At 41.3% G+C, this 19,547-nt stretch overlaps 1 protein-coding gene across 9 annotated transcripts in view; it reads left to right on the top strand.

Annotated features, from left to right (window-relative positions):
* NRG1 (neuregulin 1) overlaps positions 1–19,547 on the top strand; it is a 528,537-nt gene that overhangs the window by 204,516 nt on the left and 304,474 nt on the right. For 5 of the 9 annotated variants that reach the window (XM_081894122.1, XM_081894108.1, XM_081894109.1 and 2 more), the window contains one exon: positions 6,812–6,882. In XM_081894122.1, the coding sequence (XP_081750248.1) occupies positions 6,812–6,882 (71 nt within the window). Of the gene's footprint in view, positions 1–6,807; positions 6,883–19,547 lie in introns of those variants that run through there. The other 4 variants (XM_081894106.1, XM_081894116.1, XM_081894107.1 and 1 more) reach the window with 1 other exon arrangement.

Raw genomic sequence — 19,547 nt, forward strand, 5'->3', positions numbered from 1 at the left:
TTACTCAGAGGCATACTTCTTAAGCCAGTGCTTCACACTTCTCAAACCTGTGTTTCCACAGGCAACAGTGCAATTTCATTTGTGCGCAGATCGTGCTTTTGATTCAGTGGATGAATTTACATATGCAATGTGGAGAAACAAGCATTTAAAATCCAAATGTTAGTTCTGGGGAATGAGCTCCCCGCCATCTGAATGATGTGACAGGCTGATGGGTTGTTTTATATGCTGGTAGGCACAACTGATAGTGTTGTGACACATTAAAGACTTGTAGATTAATTGTGGGCTCTGCCGCGCAAAATATGCCACAATATGAGTGCAGTTTTCCCCAATTACCTTCCTGGGAGCAGGTCCCATTGAACACAGTGGTCTTCTGAGCAAACATGCATAGGATTCCACTGCACTTCTTGTTAATCTTTAATGTGCTTAAGACTCTTTGTCATTCTTAAATATGTGCATTATGGAAGGCTAATTTGTTGTTGTTTTTTGCCCAAGATTCATGACATCTAGACATGTTCATGGCAGACAGTAATATGGATGATGTGAGTTAATTAGCAGGCAACTGATGATTAGAAGATCCTTAGGGCAGGAGCAGGTTGCCCCAGCCACTCTGGGCAGCTTCCAACATATATATATAAACATAATAAAAGATTGAACATTTAAAAACTTCCCTATACAGGGCTGCCTTCAGTTTATATATTTACTTATCTCCTTGGCTCAGGGGGGTCACATAACTCCATACTCACCAACATTTCTCTGATGAAAACAGGGCATCCTGAGGAAAAGCAGGACATGCTGGGATCAAATCAGAAACTGGGAAGGCTTCTGTAAATGTGGGACTGTACTGTTCCTGGAAAATAGGGACATGGAAGGTCCGACAGCACACATCCTGTGCTGTTGAACTTCACTTTTAAAATATTTTTACATCAAAGATGATAGTATGTTAGACTAAAATTAACAAGTTAAGGTTCTGAGAGTAATGAGCCTCTTTAAAACTGTACCTCATCTACACCTTGCATGCAGTTTATATGCATGCCATCTTGACACTGCGTTGAGTCTTTTGCAGTCATACTTGCATTTTAAAAAATCTTCTTGATATATTTTCCCTTGAGGAACTTCCAAATGCACCTGGATTTCTGTACACCTTTTGGAATTTGTTTCTGTCTACTGTTTCTAAGTTTATCTCCTCTGTTGCTTGGACTGCTTCTTAGCTTAGAAGTATGCACCAGAGAAAGACACGATCGGAGGAGGAGGAGGAGGAGGAGGAGGAGGAGGAGGGGAAGAAGAAATTGATATGCTGCCCATCTGACTGGTTTACCCTTACTCTGGGCAGCTTCCAACAAATTAAAACACAATATGCACTGTCCTATTCAATAAACATTCCATAAGGGTTAAGGTTTGCAGCACTGAATTTGAAGCTGGTTGAATTTCAAAGCATGTTGTTTAGATTCTTCCAGCAGGTCAGCAACACAAGCCTCATCTTCAATTGATTTCAGCAGGGGCTTCTCAGATGTACCCACATGCAGAATTTAATTCCTGTTGAGCCATTGATTTGTGTGACTGGTTATGGGGAAAGACTGTAAGAGGCTTGATATAGTTAATATCCTAAACTGCCTTTGCTTAAGAGCAGCTTGCTGTAGTAAAAAACAGCCCTGAAGGCATCTATTCTATTATTTTCCCCTCAGGTGTGGGAAAAAAGCTCTTCAGAGTAGATTGCATAGCCAGCAGGTTTAGATTCTATTTTGGAAATGGAAAAGGGAGTCTGAATGTTGTAGATGGAAATGTCTAGGGCACCCTGGAATGATTTATTTGCTATCTTTCAGAAGGCTGAATTACCCTAATCTATCAGCATTTAAACTCTGTGCTTCGGGTGTCATTTAAAATATTTAGGAGCTTCATGGATAGGCTTGTAGACCTATTTATCCTCAATGTTCTCATGTGAGACAAGAAGGATGTGGTATTAACTACATATGTGTATAGAGATGTTTCCGTATATATGCAGATCTGAATGTGGCGTGTTACATTGCAGAATCTTCTCTTATATAAAAAAATGTGCATCTATGCATTCAGACATCAAGATCCAGTACCTTGTCTGTTTGTAAATTGCTTTTGGATTGCCCTAGACAATTTAAAGCAGAATAATAATAATAATAATAATATTCCTCCCTGCAAAATACAGACTTAAATCTTATTCAGAGCCATAGCGGGGGGGGGGGGGAGCCAGGTTTTTTTGCCCCAGTTGAAGCCTCCTGAGGAGCACCATTGAGGCTCCCAGCCTCTGTGTGTGTGTGTGTGTGTGTGTGTGTGTGTGTACAAAAATGCTTGTGTGCCAAACTGGGTCTTTGACCCAGGTGAAATAAAGCCTTGTTTTGCCCACCTAGGTTTGTTCACATTGTGGGTTCTGCATCCCACTCCTGGAGAGCTGGAATTAGTGAGTGACAGGCAGCAAGAAAGAGACTCTTTGTGGTAGCCATTTTGTATTAAGACACTCTTCCCATGGGGGCCATTTTGTATTAGACCTCAACTTGTGGTCATTTTGTGAGTGGTGCCCCGGGGCACTTTCTCGAAACGAGTGCTTCACAGGCCAAAAACGAGCACATGTAATTCATACGTAATAATTGAATTTGGGCTGTCAACTTATTTGAGCAGGTTTGAATGTCATGCTACACAGGCAGTAGACATGTTGTTCTTCTGTGCCGTTCTTAGTGTGAAATTCTTAATTTTAAACCTGGCAACATACCTGATAAGAGATTTGTTTGTTTAACTGTGGTCCAGATATACACTATTAATCCCATCGGTTCAATGGGATAAATTACATATGTGCTAAACGCTCCCAAACTGAAATAATTAAAGGTGCTTCGTGTTCCTTGGTTCTCTGCCCACTATTCTCAAGTGTTCATTACAGAAGCCAGAAACTCTTCTTGCATTTGGATGTAGATTGGAGGCCTAATGCCAATCTCATCAGCGCACAGGAAAAATCTCTTTGTCTGCATATGTGTGTGCCCTACAGATGCTGTGACAGTCCATATATCATCGTAATAGGTACCCATTAATTTCCAAGAACCTGATTTTTCAATTTTCTTGAGTTGACAGAAATGCAGTGGCAATCCTTTGAACTGAGTTCAGGAAAGCATTACCATACAGGGATGGTACATTGATGTATTTTATTCCTCAGCTGTATCTTTATTCAGGATAAACCTGCGTCTTCCGTAAGGCCAAGCACATTGCATATTTGTTTGACGTTGGTTCATGAGGCTGATGCCACCCTTATCCTTCACTGTTGGTTTTAGAAACTGCTGCTTGCATTTTAAACAGACCTGTGTTTACAAAGCAGAGAGCTGTCTTATGGCCGAGGCTATCCCAGAATTATAGGTATCATTTTGTTCCACTATGCTATGGACAATGGGCACAGTCGACAAAGTGATGTACTTTTCAGCCCCATTGATTTCAGCAGCAGACATTTAAGGATGTTTGATTAACTCTTCCATGGAAATCAGCAAGGCTTCAGGGGGATTTGGACAGAGTAATACCCAGTTTTTCCTTGCTCGCCACCTTCATAGTTCGTTAAATAGAATAACGCAATATATTCTACATGACACATTGAACTCTATAAGACTTAGGCTGCATTCCTATCTATACACACTTAATTTGGGAATAAGTTTAACTTCTGAGTAGACACATAGAGGCAGAGCCATCTTTACCCAGAGGTGCAAGGAGTGCGGGGCACCCGCGCGCCGAATTCTGGGGGGGCACCAGACACCTGCTGCTGAAGCTGCCTAAGCTCTTAACTATCTAAGTAAAGGTAAAGCTACCCCTGCCCGTACGGGCCAGTCTTGCCAGACTCTGGGGTTGTGCGCCCATCTCACTTAAGAGGCCAGGGGCCAGCGCTGTCCGGAGACACTTCCGGGTCACATGGCCAGTGTGACATCGCTGCTCTGGCGAGCCAGAGCCGCACACGGAAACGCCGTTTACCTTCCCGCTGGTAAGCGGTCCCTATTTATCTACTTGCACCCGGAGGTGCTTTCGAACTGCTAGGTTGGCAGGCGCTGGGACCGAGCAACGGGAGCGCACCCCGCCGCAGGGATTCGAACCGCCGACCTTTCGATCAGCAAGTCCTAGGCGCTGAGGCTTTAACCCACAGCGCCACCTGTGTCCCGCTCTTAACTATCTACCTGTTATGAAATAATAAATAATTTTGATCAAGCTAGAAAAACAAAATACATATATACCTAGGTATTACCGAAATGTATACCTACTGTTTCACTAAAGGACTTTTGACTTTGTGTGCTCGTTGACCAAAGATGTGCAGCGCTTGTCATTCACAACAGCAGCACTTGTCAGACTCAACAATGGCGCTTGTCATTCTCAATGTCGCCGTGCACACGGAATTAACTCTTACATCAAAATATTATGTTATGTATTGTATTGAGCTGATATGCAGCAGCGGGGTCAATGACACCTTTGACAACTTTGGGGGCAGCTAAACTAAATTTGGGGGCGCTGGGTGGATCTTTGCACCCCGATGGCGCATATGCTAAAGACGCCCCTTCATAGAGGATTGCCCTATTGCTGATTTCAATCCTAATTGTATTTGCTGCTACTATCCATAATTACTTCCAAATAAGCATGCATATGCTTTCATTGCAAAAGTGCTTAATTTTTGATATATATCATGCTCCAGTATTAGTAGTACAGTACTTAATCTCAAAAGTTGGTTCATGTGGATAGCCGCAAGCAGGACACAAACATAATAGCTCTCTTATGTTTGTTATCCCCAGCAACTAACTATTATACCCTTATCTTCCAAGAATCTACATATTTCCCCTTCAGATCCACTCAAGTTCATGGAGAATATCATTCTACAATGGAGAAATAACAGAGTACAGGAAGCTTGCTATTAACATTAAACGGGGTATGGACATGCACTTGGTAGAGAAATTATCTACAATTCCCAGGGGATCTGTTTAGGAGGCGGACATACAGTACAGACAGACTCAGGTCATTGTTTCAATATGCTTTATTTAGAATATGAAAGGCTCCCAGCAGAGACGCAAAAGACACAGACTGTTATGTACTGAAGTTCTCACCCTGGGCCAGCAGGGGGATACTGTAGATAGTTTTCACTCAGGTCCACGTCAGTTATTTTAGGCGGGAAACCCTGGGTTGTTGTTGCTACAATGTTGATAGCTGGCTGCCTATAAAAGCAGGCCGGCTGAGCTGTTTGCTGTTCAGTTTTCTGTTCCAACTTACAAAATAAAGAGCTGCTTGGAGAAATCGCTGTGTCGTCTGCCATGTCTACCCACTATTCAACACAGACCCAACACAAAACAAAAACAAGGCCTGCTAGAAAGGGATGATGGGAGTTGTAGTCCAAAAACAGCTGGAAATTTGGCAAATTTGGGAAACACTGCTTTAAAGGATGTTTAGACAGATTTATAGAGAATGACTATCAATGACTATTATCCATAATAAGCAAAACAATGCTTTTGGTGTTTGAGCTTTGTTGTTGTTGTTGTTGTTGTCTCCTTACTCTGTTCATTGGCAACTGATTGGCCACTGTTGGAAACATGATCTGGGACTAGATTAGATCTTTGGTGGATACAGCCAGGCTAGGCTCTTAAATTTTTCGGCTGCTAATGAATGGAAAAAAGTATTCAAGCATGCAGAAAATCTAAATGTTTATTTTTCTGGAAATGTCTTGCATAATTGATCATTGTAAATGCATTGCCCAATCTAATTGTCTTTGGTTTTGCTTTATGCTGCTAATCATGTCAGTTAACCCTGCAATCTATTTCAGAGAGCACCAGAAATTAGAAAGCAGCCCATTCACGGTTTCTTGGGTTAGAGCCTTTTGAATAAAATGTTCGACTAGCAAATTGTCATTGCTAGAAAAGCTCAGATGTACACATGTGGTCTAGATGTTGCATTCACCATATGAGGCTTGGCATTATGAATTTTCTACCCTTTAGCAGTATTGTTTGGTAGAACTCATCACATGAGTTAGAGCCATCATCACATGGTGTGCTTACCCATACCATGTCAAATGAAGGGGAAATGTGTGTGCATCCTATGGGGCAAATGCAGGCTTTCGCTGAAGCTTGGAGAGCGAGAGGGGTCAATGCGCACCGACCCCCCTCTCTCTCCAGGCTTCAGGAAGCTATCCGTAAGCCTCAGGAGCCCGCGGGAGTTCCCACAGGGCTCCCTAGGCTGCGGATAGCAGCCTGCTTGCCCGAGCGCGGGGCGCACTGAAGCAGAGCGCCCCGCGCTTCGGGAAGCTATCCGCAGCCTAGGGAGTTCCCGCGGCTAGGGGGGAATAAATTTTTTCCCCTTTATTTCCCCCCCCAAAAAAAACCCCTAGGTGCGTCCTATGGGCCGGTGCCTCCCATAGGGCGAAAAATACGGTATTTTGTTTGGTATAATAAAAGCTGGCCTATCATTAATTGGGCAAGATAAAGAAGTCTACTTCAGGCAACATATTACCAATTAGGTATACTATGCTATTTTTGCCATCAGAAGGAGGGCATTGTGTTGATATTTTGCCTCATTTACTGGAACGTCCTGAGGGAACACCATGGAAAACTGACGTTAAATGCAGATCCATATGCAACTTTATATGCTTGAGGACTGTGAGAGAGTCACTTTGGTTTGTAAGGGAGTTGTCAAAGCATGAGCAGAAGAGAGAATAAATCAAGTGAAGTTTATTGGTATGCTTTCAAGTGAGAATATCTAAATATTCCTTTCCTTTCTCTTTCTCTCTCTTCTCTCTTTTCCCTGTCCCTTTTACCCCTCTCCTTTCCCACTTACTGTCAGGAAGGGCCACTTCCGAAGGGCCAAGTCAGGATAGCCTGGTATCGGCAGAGACTAATGGCAACAGCAGCTACAACAGTGAGTGGATTTTGAATGGGGGTGGAGGGAGAGGGGAACCAAATGACAATGTTATCAGGTGTGGCATTCAGCTCCTGAAATATGCTGTAATAACCTGTGTTGAGGAACGGAGAACATGTCTTCCATCTCTAGCAGTCCTAATCAAAACAAGACTTAGCAAAATGGGGTTCGTGATTTCAGCAAGAGTTTCGTCTCCTTGGCCACTGTGGGTGACTGAGACAGACCCATCTGCCTTACTCCATTGTTGCTCATAAAGACGTATCCGTGGCATAAGCTGATGCAAGAAAACAGAGGCTTGGAGCCAGGCATACAGTTAGTCGCTCATCAGCTAAATGAGTCCCATCCTTGGCATGGGCTAATGGGCCTCTGCCAACCCCCAGTTTGGTGCTGAGCAGGAACATTGATTTATGATGCCGCATATGCTTTTCCTGCTCTATTCTTAGAATGGGCAGAGAGACCCTGCCTTCTGCACAGCTTCACTTACCTCCAAGCCTTCTTTAACCACGAGAAATAAAAGTGATAATTAACCTTAGTAATGATTGGGTTCCTTCTTCCCAAAGTTTTGCAAAGGACCCTCTTTTCCCAAAGTTTTGCAACGAACCCTCTTTTTTTAAAAAATAAAACAAGTTATTCCTCGCAATGAAACAGGAGAGGGAAAATATCTGAGCATCTAGGGCTCTTCTGCTAGCTCCAAGACAAAATATCTGCCCCAGAGGTTATAGGTTTCTGCAGAAATATCCTTGTGGCAAGGAATTCTGAGGCCTTTAGCTTGATCCACTGTAGTGTTGATAGAAGAAAACTGAGAATGAGGAAGAGCAATACATGTGGGCTGCATAAGAAGTTCTAGTTTGTGTGCCGGGTGATGATGTGGGTTGAGTGATGCAGGCAAATGACAATTGATGCTGATGAAGGAGGCAAGAAGGATAATCCGTTAGATGTACTATGTGGGGATTAGCAGAGAACATGGAGAATCCAGCAGCTGGCAGTGTGCCTGTAATTGGGAAGTATGGGCTTTCTAATAGAGCCATATGAATGAAAAAATATATTTGGGAGGTGCATGGTTAAACAGAATGTTAATTCAAAGAGGTTGTTCGAGAACTTAAAATAGTCTCTGTTTTCTTTGGCAATGCAAGACAACCCAGTGTTTTTGAAAATGTTCTCTTCAGTGGTTTAAATTGCCTTCACTCTCACATGTCCTGATTTGTCATCAGTGACATCACAGAATCAAATCTGATTGGATATATGGTGTTGTGAGTGGGGATAGTGCATAATACAGGAAGGAGGAAGCAAAGTGCCACCTGGTAAAAAAAAAATATTAGTGCCAAAGCAGTTGCGGCTGCTGCCACAAAGTGTGAGAATGTGAAAGGTGAAAATTGCCTAGTTTTTAAAGAAGAAATTTCCACCTTACCACCTGCAAGTAACTGATGTAGCTGGATCAAGCACTTCTTTTGAGATTCAGGGCCTGACACAAAGCTCTAGACCTCTGTCTCTTGCCTTAAACACAGTACCTTTAATATGTTTGGCTGCGAATCATGTTGATACCAAGTTCATTGAGTAGGTTTTCCTCCACGAATTTCCTCTCTCTTTTTAATAAAGAGAATTTTATTGCTCTTGTGTGAGTTTGAACATAGTTAAAATGTTAAATAAATGCAACTCACACACTTAAATACCAGAAGTCATATTGTTGGAAGTCATATTCTGGCTAAAAATATAAGCAGTATTTTTTTGTGTGTCTGTCTCAAAATCTGAAGCCTGCCTCCATATATAGAACTGTGGGCATTTCTGTTTAATGCACCCCACTCCGATCCTTCTTCATCTTTTCGATATGTCTTGACTGGGTAATAAGTAATCTAAAGAATGCAAAGTGTACATATACACCTTAATCTAAAGAGGGAAAAAATCTAACTACGGCATCGTGCTCCCCGGCCCCAGATTATTAAAAGACCACTGAGACTGGTTTGGATCAAAACAGGCCACAACTTTATTGAATACAGATGAAAGAGGTTTAGCTTGGGCATGGGGCAATCAAAATACTTCTTGCCCACCAGATGTGACCCCATTGCGGGGATTTGAACCGCCGACCTTCTGATCGGCAAGCCCTAGTCTCTGTGGTTTAGACACAGCGCCACAGTTTAGGGCCTTACACCTGACTTAATCTTATATAGAAGGGATTAGAAGCAGCTGTTGATTAAAAAACTAAGTTGCATTAATATTCAAAGTAAGTCCAGGTAGACTGTTGCTATAGCTGGAGGCTTCACGTTTTTAGTTTCCTTTTTAATCAAAAGATTATTTGCAAGTAAAGTATTGTTGTATTGTAAAAAGAATGAGAATAACAATGAGAAAGTGTGTCTTAGTGGACTAAAGGAAAACAAATCAGTTTTTCTTTTCTTCAGACTCAAATCATGCAAGCCCTTTATTTAGAGTGTGTAACTTCACCTGCAGTAAATTTATCTAGCCATCAATCTAGGATCTCCATGCACAGTGCCCAGGTTTGTGCCCCAGAGAGGTCACTTCAGTGCTGCAAATGCAGCAGTTTGATTTCACCCCGCAGAGACACTCCATTGTCTCTCGAGATAGAGGGATGCCAGCGACAACATGTGCTCCTCATCTTTACACAAAATATTAGGAGCTCAGGATGGCTCCTCAGTACTCTCCAGGACACATTTGAGATCAGAATGGTACCAGGGTCAAGAAAATTCATAATGGGAATCTCTTTTCTTATTAAGTTACGCCAACTTTTACTCCTGCCAAAATCTACAGTAATAAACCGGGGGAGGGGGGATCAGGTTGACATACACCTGTTCACACCATGATAGGAACAGGTCTGGTCTTTTCTGTTGGGAAGACAGAGAATAGAGTACAGCTTGCTCCTGAAGAAAGAAAGAAAAACAAAAATACAGCTATCCTAATCTCTGAGGTGATCCGAGACCCTGAAACTGTGATAATCAGTTTAACTGTCATGATTTAACATGAACTACAGCTTGCTGAGGGGACGCAGGTGGCGCTGTGGGTTAAAGCCTCAGCGCCTAGGACTTGCCGATCGAAAGGTTGGCGGTTCGAATCCCTGCGGCGGGGTGCGCTCCCGTCATTCGGTCCCAGCGCCTGCCAACCTAGCAGTTCGAAAGCACCTCCGGGTGCAAGTAGATAAATAGGGACCGCTTACCAGCGGGAAGGTAAACGGCGTTTCCGTGTGCGGCTCTGGCTCGCCAGATGCAGCTTTGTCACACTGGCCACGTGACCCGGAAGTGTCTCCGGACAGCGCTGGCCCCTGGCCTCTTAAGTGAGATGGGCGCACAACCCCAGAGTCTGTCAAGACTGGCCCGTATGGGCAGGGGTACCTTTACCTTTACAGCTTGCTGAAGGTGTGGAGAATTCTCTGTTGATAATTACAGTTCTCAGTGATCCCTAGGGAGATGGAATCACTGGGTGGATTTAAAATTGTTGTTGTTGTGTCCCCATCCTTCTACCCAGACACTGAGGTCCAGCGCCAAGGGCCTTCTGGCGGTTCCCTCTCTGCGAGAAGCCAAGTTACAGGGAATCAGGCAGAGGGCCTTCTCGGTGGTAGCACCTGCCCTGTGGAACGCCCTCCCACCAGATGTCAATGAGAAAAACAACTACCAGACTTTTAGAAATTAAAGGATTTGAAGAAAGAACCTATAGATGGAGACTAAATGATTACTTATTGGACGATCGAAAGGTAGTGCAAGATGCACAGAAGAAATTGAAAGAATACTTTGAAGACAACTGTAATAAAGGAACGAGGATGAATATAGTGTGGGACGCAAGCAAGGCAGTGATGAGAGGCTTCTTTATACAGCAGAATTCGATTAAGAAGAAAAATCGGGAGAAGGAAAAGAAAGAAATTTTAAAACAAATTATGGAAAATGAACAAAAATTAATCAAGAACCCAAACAGTGAAAAAATCAAGCAAAGCATCAAGGCTTTACAAACCCAGTTTGCAATGATGATTAATAAGGAGGTGGAATGGAATATTAAAAAACTGAGACAAAAAAACTTCGAATTCGCAAATAAATCAGGAAAATGGCTTGCCTGGCAGATCAAGAAAAGAAAGGAAAAAAACACAATAAACAAAATTGAAGTGGGAGGAACAGAGATAACTAACCCCAAAGATATCAGGAAAGGATTCTTGGAATATTATAGACAACTATATAAAAAGAAAGATAAGAACAATATGAGGAAAATAGAAAGATATTTAAAAGAGAAAGAGGTGCAAAAGATCCCGACAGAAGCACAAGAAAGGCTGAACACCCCGATTGACACAGAGGAAATAAGAACGATGATAAAAAAAACTGAAAAATGGAAAGGCCCCAGGACCAGACGGCTTTAGTGCAAAATATTACAAAGAATTGGGAATATCCCTGTTGATACCACTGAAAGAAGTAATGAACAACATATTGAAGGAAAGAGAAATCCCAGAGACATGGAAGGAGGCACTTATAACTTTTATCCCAAAAGAAGATGTGGACTTATCCCAAGTAAAGAATTATAGACCAATTTCATTACTCAACACGGATTACAAAATTTTTACGGGAATTATAGCAGAAAGATTAAAAAAGGTTCTACAAGAAATTATCCATGAGGATCAAGCGGGTTTCCTTCCAAATAGACAGATGAGAGATAATGTGAGAAATGTAATAAATATCCTAGAATATCTATCTGCAAGGAATGAGAAACAAGCAATGTTGATGTTCGTGGATGCTGAAAAAGCATTTGATAATGTGGCGTGGGATTTCATGTTGAAAAACATCGAGCAGAGAGAAATGGGAAATGACTTTTTTAACGGAATAAAAGCAATATACACGGAGCAAAAAGCGAAGCTGCTAGTGAACAACATGATAACAGAGGAGATAAAGATCTCTAAAGGTACCAGACAGGGATGCCCGTTGTCACCATTATTGTTTGTGCTGGTCCTGGAGGTGCTATTGGACTCAATAAGGAAAAAGGAAAGTATAAAGGGGGTGACAATAGGCCGAAACCAATACAAAATTAAAGCCTTTGCTGACGACATAGTTTTGATGGCGGAAGACCCGTTGGAGACTGCAGCGGAGATATTGGAAGAAATTGAAAAATTTGGGGAGGTGGCAGGTTTTATAATAAACAGGAAAAAAACCAAAATTATAGCTAAAAATATGGAAAAAATAACAATGGAGGCATTGCAGCAACAAACAGGTATTGAAATTGTTAAAAAAGTTAAATACTTGGGAATATGGCTATCCCCAAAAAACATCGATCTGTTCCAAAACAATTATACCCCGGTGTGGAACGGAATTAAGAAGGACCTGGAAGTGTGGAATAGGCTAAAGTTATCTCTCTGGGGGAGAATCTCTATGATCAAGATGTCAGTGCTGCCAAAGATGCTGTTTTTATTCCAGATGTTACCAATACTAAAAGGAGTGGCGATTTTTAAGGAATGGCAAAGGACGATCTCCAGATACATATGGCAGGGCAAAAAGCCGAGAATCAAGTATAAATTACTGACAGATGCAAAGGAAAGGGGAGGCTTTGCCCTGCCGGATCTGAAGCTATACTACGAAGCATCGTGCCTTTGCTGGTTAAAAGAATGGATTAAACTTAAAAATACAAAACTCCTGGATTTGGAAGGATTTGACAACAGATTTGGATGGCACGCATACCTTTGGAAAGAAAAGAAGAAGGGATACAAAACTTTTGAAAATCACATCTTCCGGAAATCGCTATGGGAAGTTTGGGACAGATATAAAAACATATTGGAAGGGGGGGTGCCACATTGGCTATCACCACTAGAGGTTATGGGGGTCAAAAAAGTTAATATGAGAAGCGATTGGATTACCTATGGAGACTTAGTAGAGAAAGAAGGAGGAAAGTGGAGATTAAAACCATATGAACAAGTCAAAGAGCATGTTTTTGATTGGCTGCACTACCATCAAATAAATGAAATGTTCAAAAGGGATGTGAAAGAAAAGGGGTATAAAGAAAAAGATTCGAGATACCAAACAGAGATAGTGAACAGCGACTCCAAAACAATTTCCAAAATGTACAAAATCTTGCTGGAATGGCACACAATAGATGAGGAAGTGAAAGTAGTAATGATTCAGTGGGCCAAAGATTTAGGATACAATATAGACTTCGACGACTGGCAGAAAATATGGAATGAGAATTTGAAATTTACGGCATGTACCACACTAAAAGAAAATGTAATGAAGATGGTTTACAGGTGGTACATGACACAAGCAAAATTGGCAAAAATGTATAAAACCTGTAACAAATGCTGGAGGTGTAAGGAGAAGGAGGGTACGTTCATACATATGTGGTGGGACTGTAAAAAAGTAAGGGGGTTCTGGGAAGCTATATACAACGAACTAAAGAAAATACTAAAATACAGTTTTGCTAAAAAACCAGAAACCTTCCTTCTAGGTATAACAAGAACGGATATAAGTAGGAGAGATCTTAAACTGTTTCAATATGCTACTGTCGCAGCAAGGACACTGCTAGCACAAAGGTGGAAACAAGAAACGGTTCCGACTTTAGAGGAATGGAGGTCAAAACTAATAGATTACGCAGAGTTAGACAAATTAACGGGGAAAATTAGATACAAAAAGGACCAGAATTTTATTGAGGACTGGGGGAAATTTACAGAGTATTTGGAAAGTATATGTGAGGATAGTACAACGCTAGCGTGTTTTAAAGAGGCTTTGTGAAAGTAGAAGGAGTATTGTCAAAAGGCAAGCAAAGATAGAAACATAATACTTAATGGCAATATAAAATTAAGGAATGTGAAGAGAGGATTGGGAATACGAAAGATTGTCAGAAAGGTTGGGGGAGGTCCAAGTAAGGCTAAATATGTGATATATAAATGGATTTGTTTATTGCTTTTTATGGAAAACTTTAATAAAAATTTATACATAAAAAAAAAATAGAAGGCAGCCCTGTTTAGGGAAGCTTTTAATGTTTGATGGATTACTGTATTTTAGTATTTTGTTAGAGGCTGCGCAGAGTGGTTGGGGAGGCCCAGCCAGATGGGCAGCGTATAAATAATAAATTGTTGTTGTTGCTGCTGTTGTTTGACTTTATATACCACCCTATCCCTCTAGGTCTCTGGGCGGTTTACACAATAAAATCATAATATAAAACCACAGACTCCATAATCAAAATAAAAACAACAACCCAATAACCTCCCCCCCAAAAAAACCCCACATTTTAAAAGGGCATAGGATGTCAATCAAATCAACCAAAGTCCTGGTTAAAAAGGAACGTTTTTGCCTGGCGCATAAAGGTGTATAATGAAGGCGCCAGGCGAACTTCCATGGGGAGTAATTTCCCTCTAAAAAGAAAAAAGAAATCCTTCTCTACCCACATATTAACTAGGCAAATAAATTTTCATAGGTTCCTGCAAATTAAAAAATACTGGAGAGGGAGGTTTTAGAAAGCATCTATGTTATAGAGCTGAATTATTGCTTCTGCAATCTTGGCCGGGAAAGGTAGAGCGAGCCATCCTCATTATCCCCTTTGTACTGATGAGAACAGTAGCCATTTATCAGTATGGTAGATTTCCTGTATCCAATAGGTAAGCTAGGCTTTAACAGTCACTGAAATGAGAGCTAAATTTAGAGCTATTAAGTTTAATAGCTTATGGAATAATAAGTTACACTTTGCAAAATAACAGAGAGTGGAGGAGCACAATTAGACAGGGACCAGAAATGTGTGTCTATTTTTAAGCTTTTTGTATTACCTTTCCACTGTTACCTATTCCCAAAAAATGTACTGTACTGCAGCAACAGCAAAGAACCGCCGTAATAAAACTCTATTAAAAGTTCTCAAGTTTAAACTTTACCGAAGTAGTTCTGCCTTAGCCTGGCATCTAAAAATATGGAAAGATGTCACATTGGAAAGAATTCCAGAGAGCTGGGATGAAGGAGAAATTTTACTCAGTTTGCATTTAAATTTGAATCTATCAAATTCACACTTTATGATACAATATACAAGCTGAAACATAGTTATCCTTTGACATTGTCACTTACTCAGATTTTGCAATGCAATATTTTAAAGACCATTTTGCTGGTCTTAAAAAGCAGGCGCGTGGGTGTGTTGGAGGAGTTCTCTTGTTTAGTCGTTTAGTTGTGTCCAACTCTTCGTGGCCCCATGGACCAGAGCACGCCAGGCACTCCTGTCTTCCACTGCCTCCCGCAGTTTGGTCAGACTCATGTTTGTAGCTCCGAGAACACTGTTCAACCATCCTGTCCTCTGTCGTCCCCAGGGAGTCTTCTCTTCTCATGAGGTGGCCAAAGTATTGGAGCCTCAACTTCACGATCTGTCCTTCCAGTGAGCACTCAGGGTTGATCTCCTTCAGAATGGATACATTTGATCTTCTTGCAGTCCATGGGACTCTCAAGAGTCTCCTCCAGCACCATAATTCAAAAGCATCAATTCTTTGGCAATCAGCCTTCTTTATGGTCCAGCTCTCACTTCCATACATCACTACTGGGAAAACCATGGCTTTAACTATACAGACCTTTGTTGGCAAGGTGATGTCTCTGCTTTTTCAGATGCTGTCTAGGTTTGCCATCGCCTTTCTCCCAAGTTCTCTAGGACATGCTAATTAGATAAATAAAGATAATAAACAATGCAAAAACTGTTTATAGCAATATATTTAGTCAATAATTTTCTTTTAGAATTAGTCCCTTGTGTCACTGTGGGGTTATATTTATTCTTTTTAAACTAAAAAAATGTTATATTTATTCAGTGTAATAGTGAAGCGTGTCCCCAGATTTAATTTAGAAATAGCTTTGCCTCAGCTATCAGGAGGGAATCTCTATTCAAGATTAAAAGTAGACTTAGCACAGGAAGTGAAACCTTCTTTTTTAAGGTCTGGCCCAGGACTTACAGGGATTTGAAGATCAAAAACAAAAATATGACTCATTTCTGGAAGTCAGTGTAATTGAGGGAGTCTTGAGGAACTTCATCCTTGTGAGTTCTGATCTGCATCTCCCCAACAAATGTATGATTTAGAACTTGGCTAGCCACATGCTTTCATGCATTCCAAATGTTCCAGTAATGTCCAAAAGTATACAAAAATATATATCTGAAATTCATAATTTGTGAGAAAGTATGTCATATGTATTTAAAAAAGAATTCCCATGTGTATTTGGACACACACCTCACAATTTAATGTAGAACTGTGACAGGTTGGGGGGAGCAGAAAAAAAAAATATGTGAACAGGTGTGAGAATGACACTGACCTGAAACAAATGAGTACACCTGCTAGTCACTGATAATAATAATAATAATAATAATAATAATAATAATAATAATAATTTATACCCTGCCCATCTAGCTGGGTTTTCCAGCAAAACATTAAAATACAATAATTCATCAAATATTAAAAGCTTCCCTAAACAGGGCTTAAGGGACTCGGGTGGTGCTGTGGGTTAAACCACAGAGCCTAAGGCTTGCCAATCAGAAGGTTGGCGGTTCGAATCCCCGCGATGGGGTGAGCTCCTGCTACTCGGTCCCTGCTCCTGCCAACCTAGCAGTTCGAAAGCACATCAAAGTGCAAGTAGATAAATAGGTATCGCTCCAGCAGGAAGGTAAACGGCGTTTCCGTGCGCTGCTCTGGTTCGCCAGAAGCGGCTTAGTCATGCTGGCCACATGACCCGGAAGCTGTACGCCGGCTCCCTTGACCAATAACGCGAGATGAGCGCCGCAACCCCAGAGTCGGTCACGACTGGACTTAATGGTCAGGGGTGCCTTTACCTTTACAGGGCTTACGTTTAAGGAACCCAGCAACCCAGGTTAAGGCTTAGGTGCTAACTGTTTGTAACACTGCAGTGCTAGAATGTTCATAATGCATTTGCAAGGGAGGAGAATGGCAAACAATTTGGCCACACCCCTGTGACCTCCTAAGAGCCCCACTAGGTCCAGTGGGCACCAGCCCCCCATGCTTGCAAGTCATCTTAAAGTTCAGCTTCAGAGTGTTGCATCATTAAGTGCTGCAGGCACCTATTTGCCATTTTTCAGCAAGCTTGCTTGGGATAAAGATGGTGTGGTTGAGCATGTTTGTTAACACCACTGTCACACCACTTATTGTGACATATCTTTATTTCTAAGTATGACTGAAATCAGGAAAAGTGTGCTAATATATTTGTAGTACCAAGATTATTTTGTGCTTAATATTGCCTAGTTTGAAAAATATTGAGAGAGAGAGACAGAGAAAGAAAGACACAGAGAGAGAGAGATTCCATTAAATCTAATGCATACACATGCAGGTATGTCTCTTGCAGGCTCTTCCAAGATTGCATTCAGTCCTCTACCTACTGACCCCCTGAGGAACTCATTACAAATACACTGATTATATTCACTTCGTGATAAGAGGAAGAATTATGCTGCACAAAGTCAGATGTAGGGAAACAGTCTGTATTACTCGCTTATCTTATTCTGTTCTAATTTTTGTACTGGTCAGTAGAGATCACCTTAAAAGGGCTATCTTATTTCTCATCACATCCTTTTTTTCTTCGTCTGTATACTGAATACAGTACTTATCCTGATCTCCTTTTCAGTCTCATTCACAGTCACTTTTCTATGCTGTGTTACCATTTTTAGTTCTGGATTCTGCTCTCCTATATACTTTCTAAATTCAAACCTAACTTCATATTAGTGCACTTCAACAGAAGTGTAAACTATGCAGCTGGATTTTTCAAATTCAGTCCAACGGCTGAGAACAGAATTTGTACCTGAACGATGATTATTTGGAAATGCGGCTGTTTGAAGAGAGAACTGTCCACTGTGTCATTATGATGAATTGTTGTCTTCATGTCTAACACATGTTCACTTGAATCATCTGGAGCTATTTGTTTTTCAACAACCTGCTTCTGGCACATTGGAGTCTCAATTATTGTAAACTGATCTCTGCAAGGCCGGGATTTACTAGCCTAATTGTGGTCCAAAAGGTGTAATCCAGTATCCCTTAAAACCCTTAACCTGGAATGTGTGCTCATACAGGTCTGCTCAAAAGACAGCTAAACTCCACAGAAGAAAGCATCTTTGTGTCTCCTTTCCCAACTTGGCCAAAGGTGCTTTGGACTCTCTTTCCTCCCAAAGCTCTCCCTACTTTTCTGAAGAACCCATCACTTAGTTATTTGTACTAGTCCGTTCAAAATACTCCTGCCTTTCTTCCCTCACAAATAGAAGTGTTTGCATACATCACCATAGTGTCTTTTTTAAATAAGTAAAATTATATTGGTGGCATAGTGACCTCAGTATTGTCCACGTAAGAAAGTGATCCTGCATCCTTTTGAAAGTTTGTTGTTTTTCTCCACTGACGATTTGTACATTTGTCTGTATCATATTTCCTCTTTTCCCTGTTGCTTATGTCAGTGGGAAGTGTTCCAGAAGGCATCAAACAGACCTAGGTCTACTGGGAAGAGAGATATTTTGGGATATTCGAACCATGGGTTGTTTCCAAACAATATAGATACATAGGCATTTTGTCCACAATGGTGGCAATGACATCACCATTGGCCACTATTTGATCAGGCATTTCAAAGGTATGGTCACACATACATCTGGTCAGAGGTGTACACACCACCTTTAGTTTTATTCTAATAAATAATGATCTCAGGCTTGGATTTCATATATGAGATTGCTGAATCATTGTGCACTGAAGAAAAGTCCTTTCTTTCTTCGGCACATAACTTAAGACTGTCAGATCTCCTTGAAAGTCAAACATGCTGCTCTGAAGATTTCTGGATTTGTAGACTAGAAAGTCTGGGGGGAATTCGGGTTATTGTTTTCCTTCCAATGTTCCAACCAGTGCCAGATTCTTCTTAAATAATTCCCCCTGGCCAGTTGCACTCTGGAGCAGAACTTATCAGTTGTTCTATTCTGTCCTAAACACTATGAATGTGCTGTTAGTTTCTCAACTGGTGTCTGGATGAAGTTTCAAGCTGTTGGGGCACCTTCTCCCTTCTCCACATATATATGCCTGTTTCATAAGCATATGATGTTCCAGAATGGCAGCACATCCATTTTATGTCATTGTTTGTGGTTTTGGGTAGCACACACAGCCTCATTGGGCATCTCCCTTTGGATGGTGCTAATTGTTCATCACTTGTCACTTTCTCATATGGCATGGTGGGAGGGTGATGATAGACATATCCCACAGGTCATACACAGGAGCAAGCTTGTCTTGCACACTGGGAGTTCGACACTGAAGCCAGCCATCAAATCTGTGTCCTTCAGTGATCCTTTTGAAGGGGCCACGGCACTGTGTTCAGGAAGTGTTGAAGGCAACTCTCAGCAACATATTTTGCAAAGGAGAAAAGTGGTAATCTGGAATGTGAATCACATATGACTACCTGCTGAAGTGAGTGCTCATTGCTTGCAAAAACATTTGGAGTCTTGTAAGTGTAATTAGTAATTTGTTGCAAATTACAGCTGTCATAATTATGCTGATTGACAAGGAATGTCCTCACTGAGGGAATTTCTTTTTTAAAAAAAAAATCTAGCTTGTAAAGTGGTATTAAAGGAAACCTTTTGGGGTACTGTTGACTCCTGATACCTTTTGTGGTGGCGTCAAGAGAAGTGAGGGATTTGTTTGCTGTCGGAATGAACAAATTCTTCTTCTCTCTCTGGCTCTCTGTGCCCCTTTCTCACGTGAGATAGTCCAAGTG

This window comes from Podarcis melisellensis (genome assembly GCF_964234715.1).
Source record: "Podarcis melisellensis genome assembly, chromosome: 17".
Lineage (NCBI taxonomy): Eukaryota > Metazoa > Chordata > Lepidosauria > Squamata > Lacertidae > Podarcis > Podarcis melisellensis.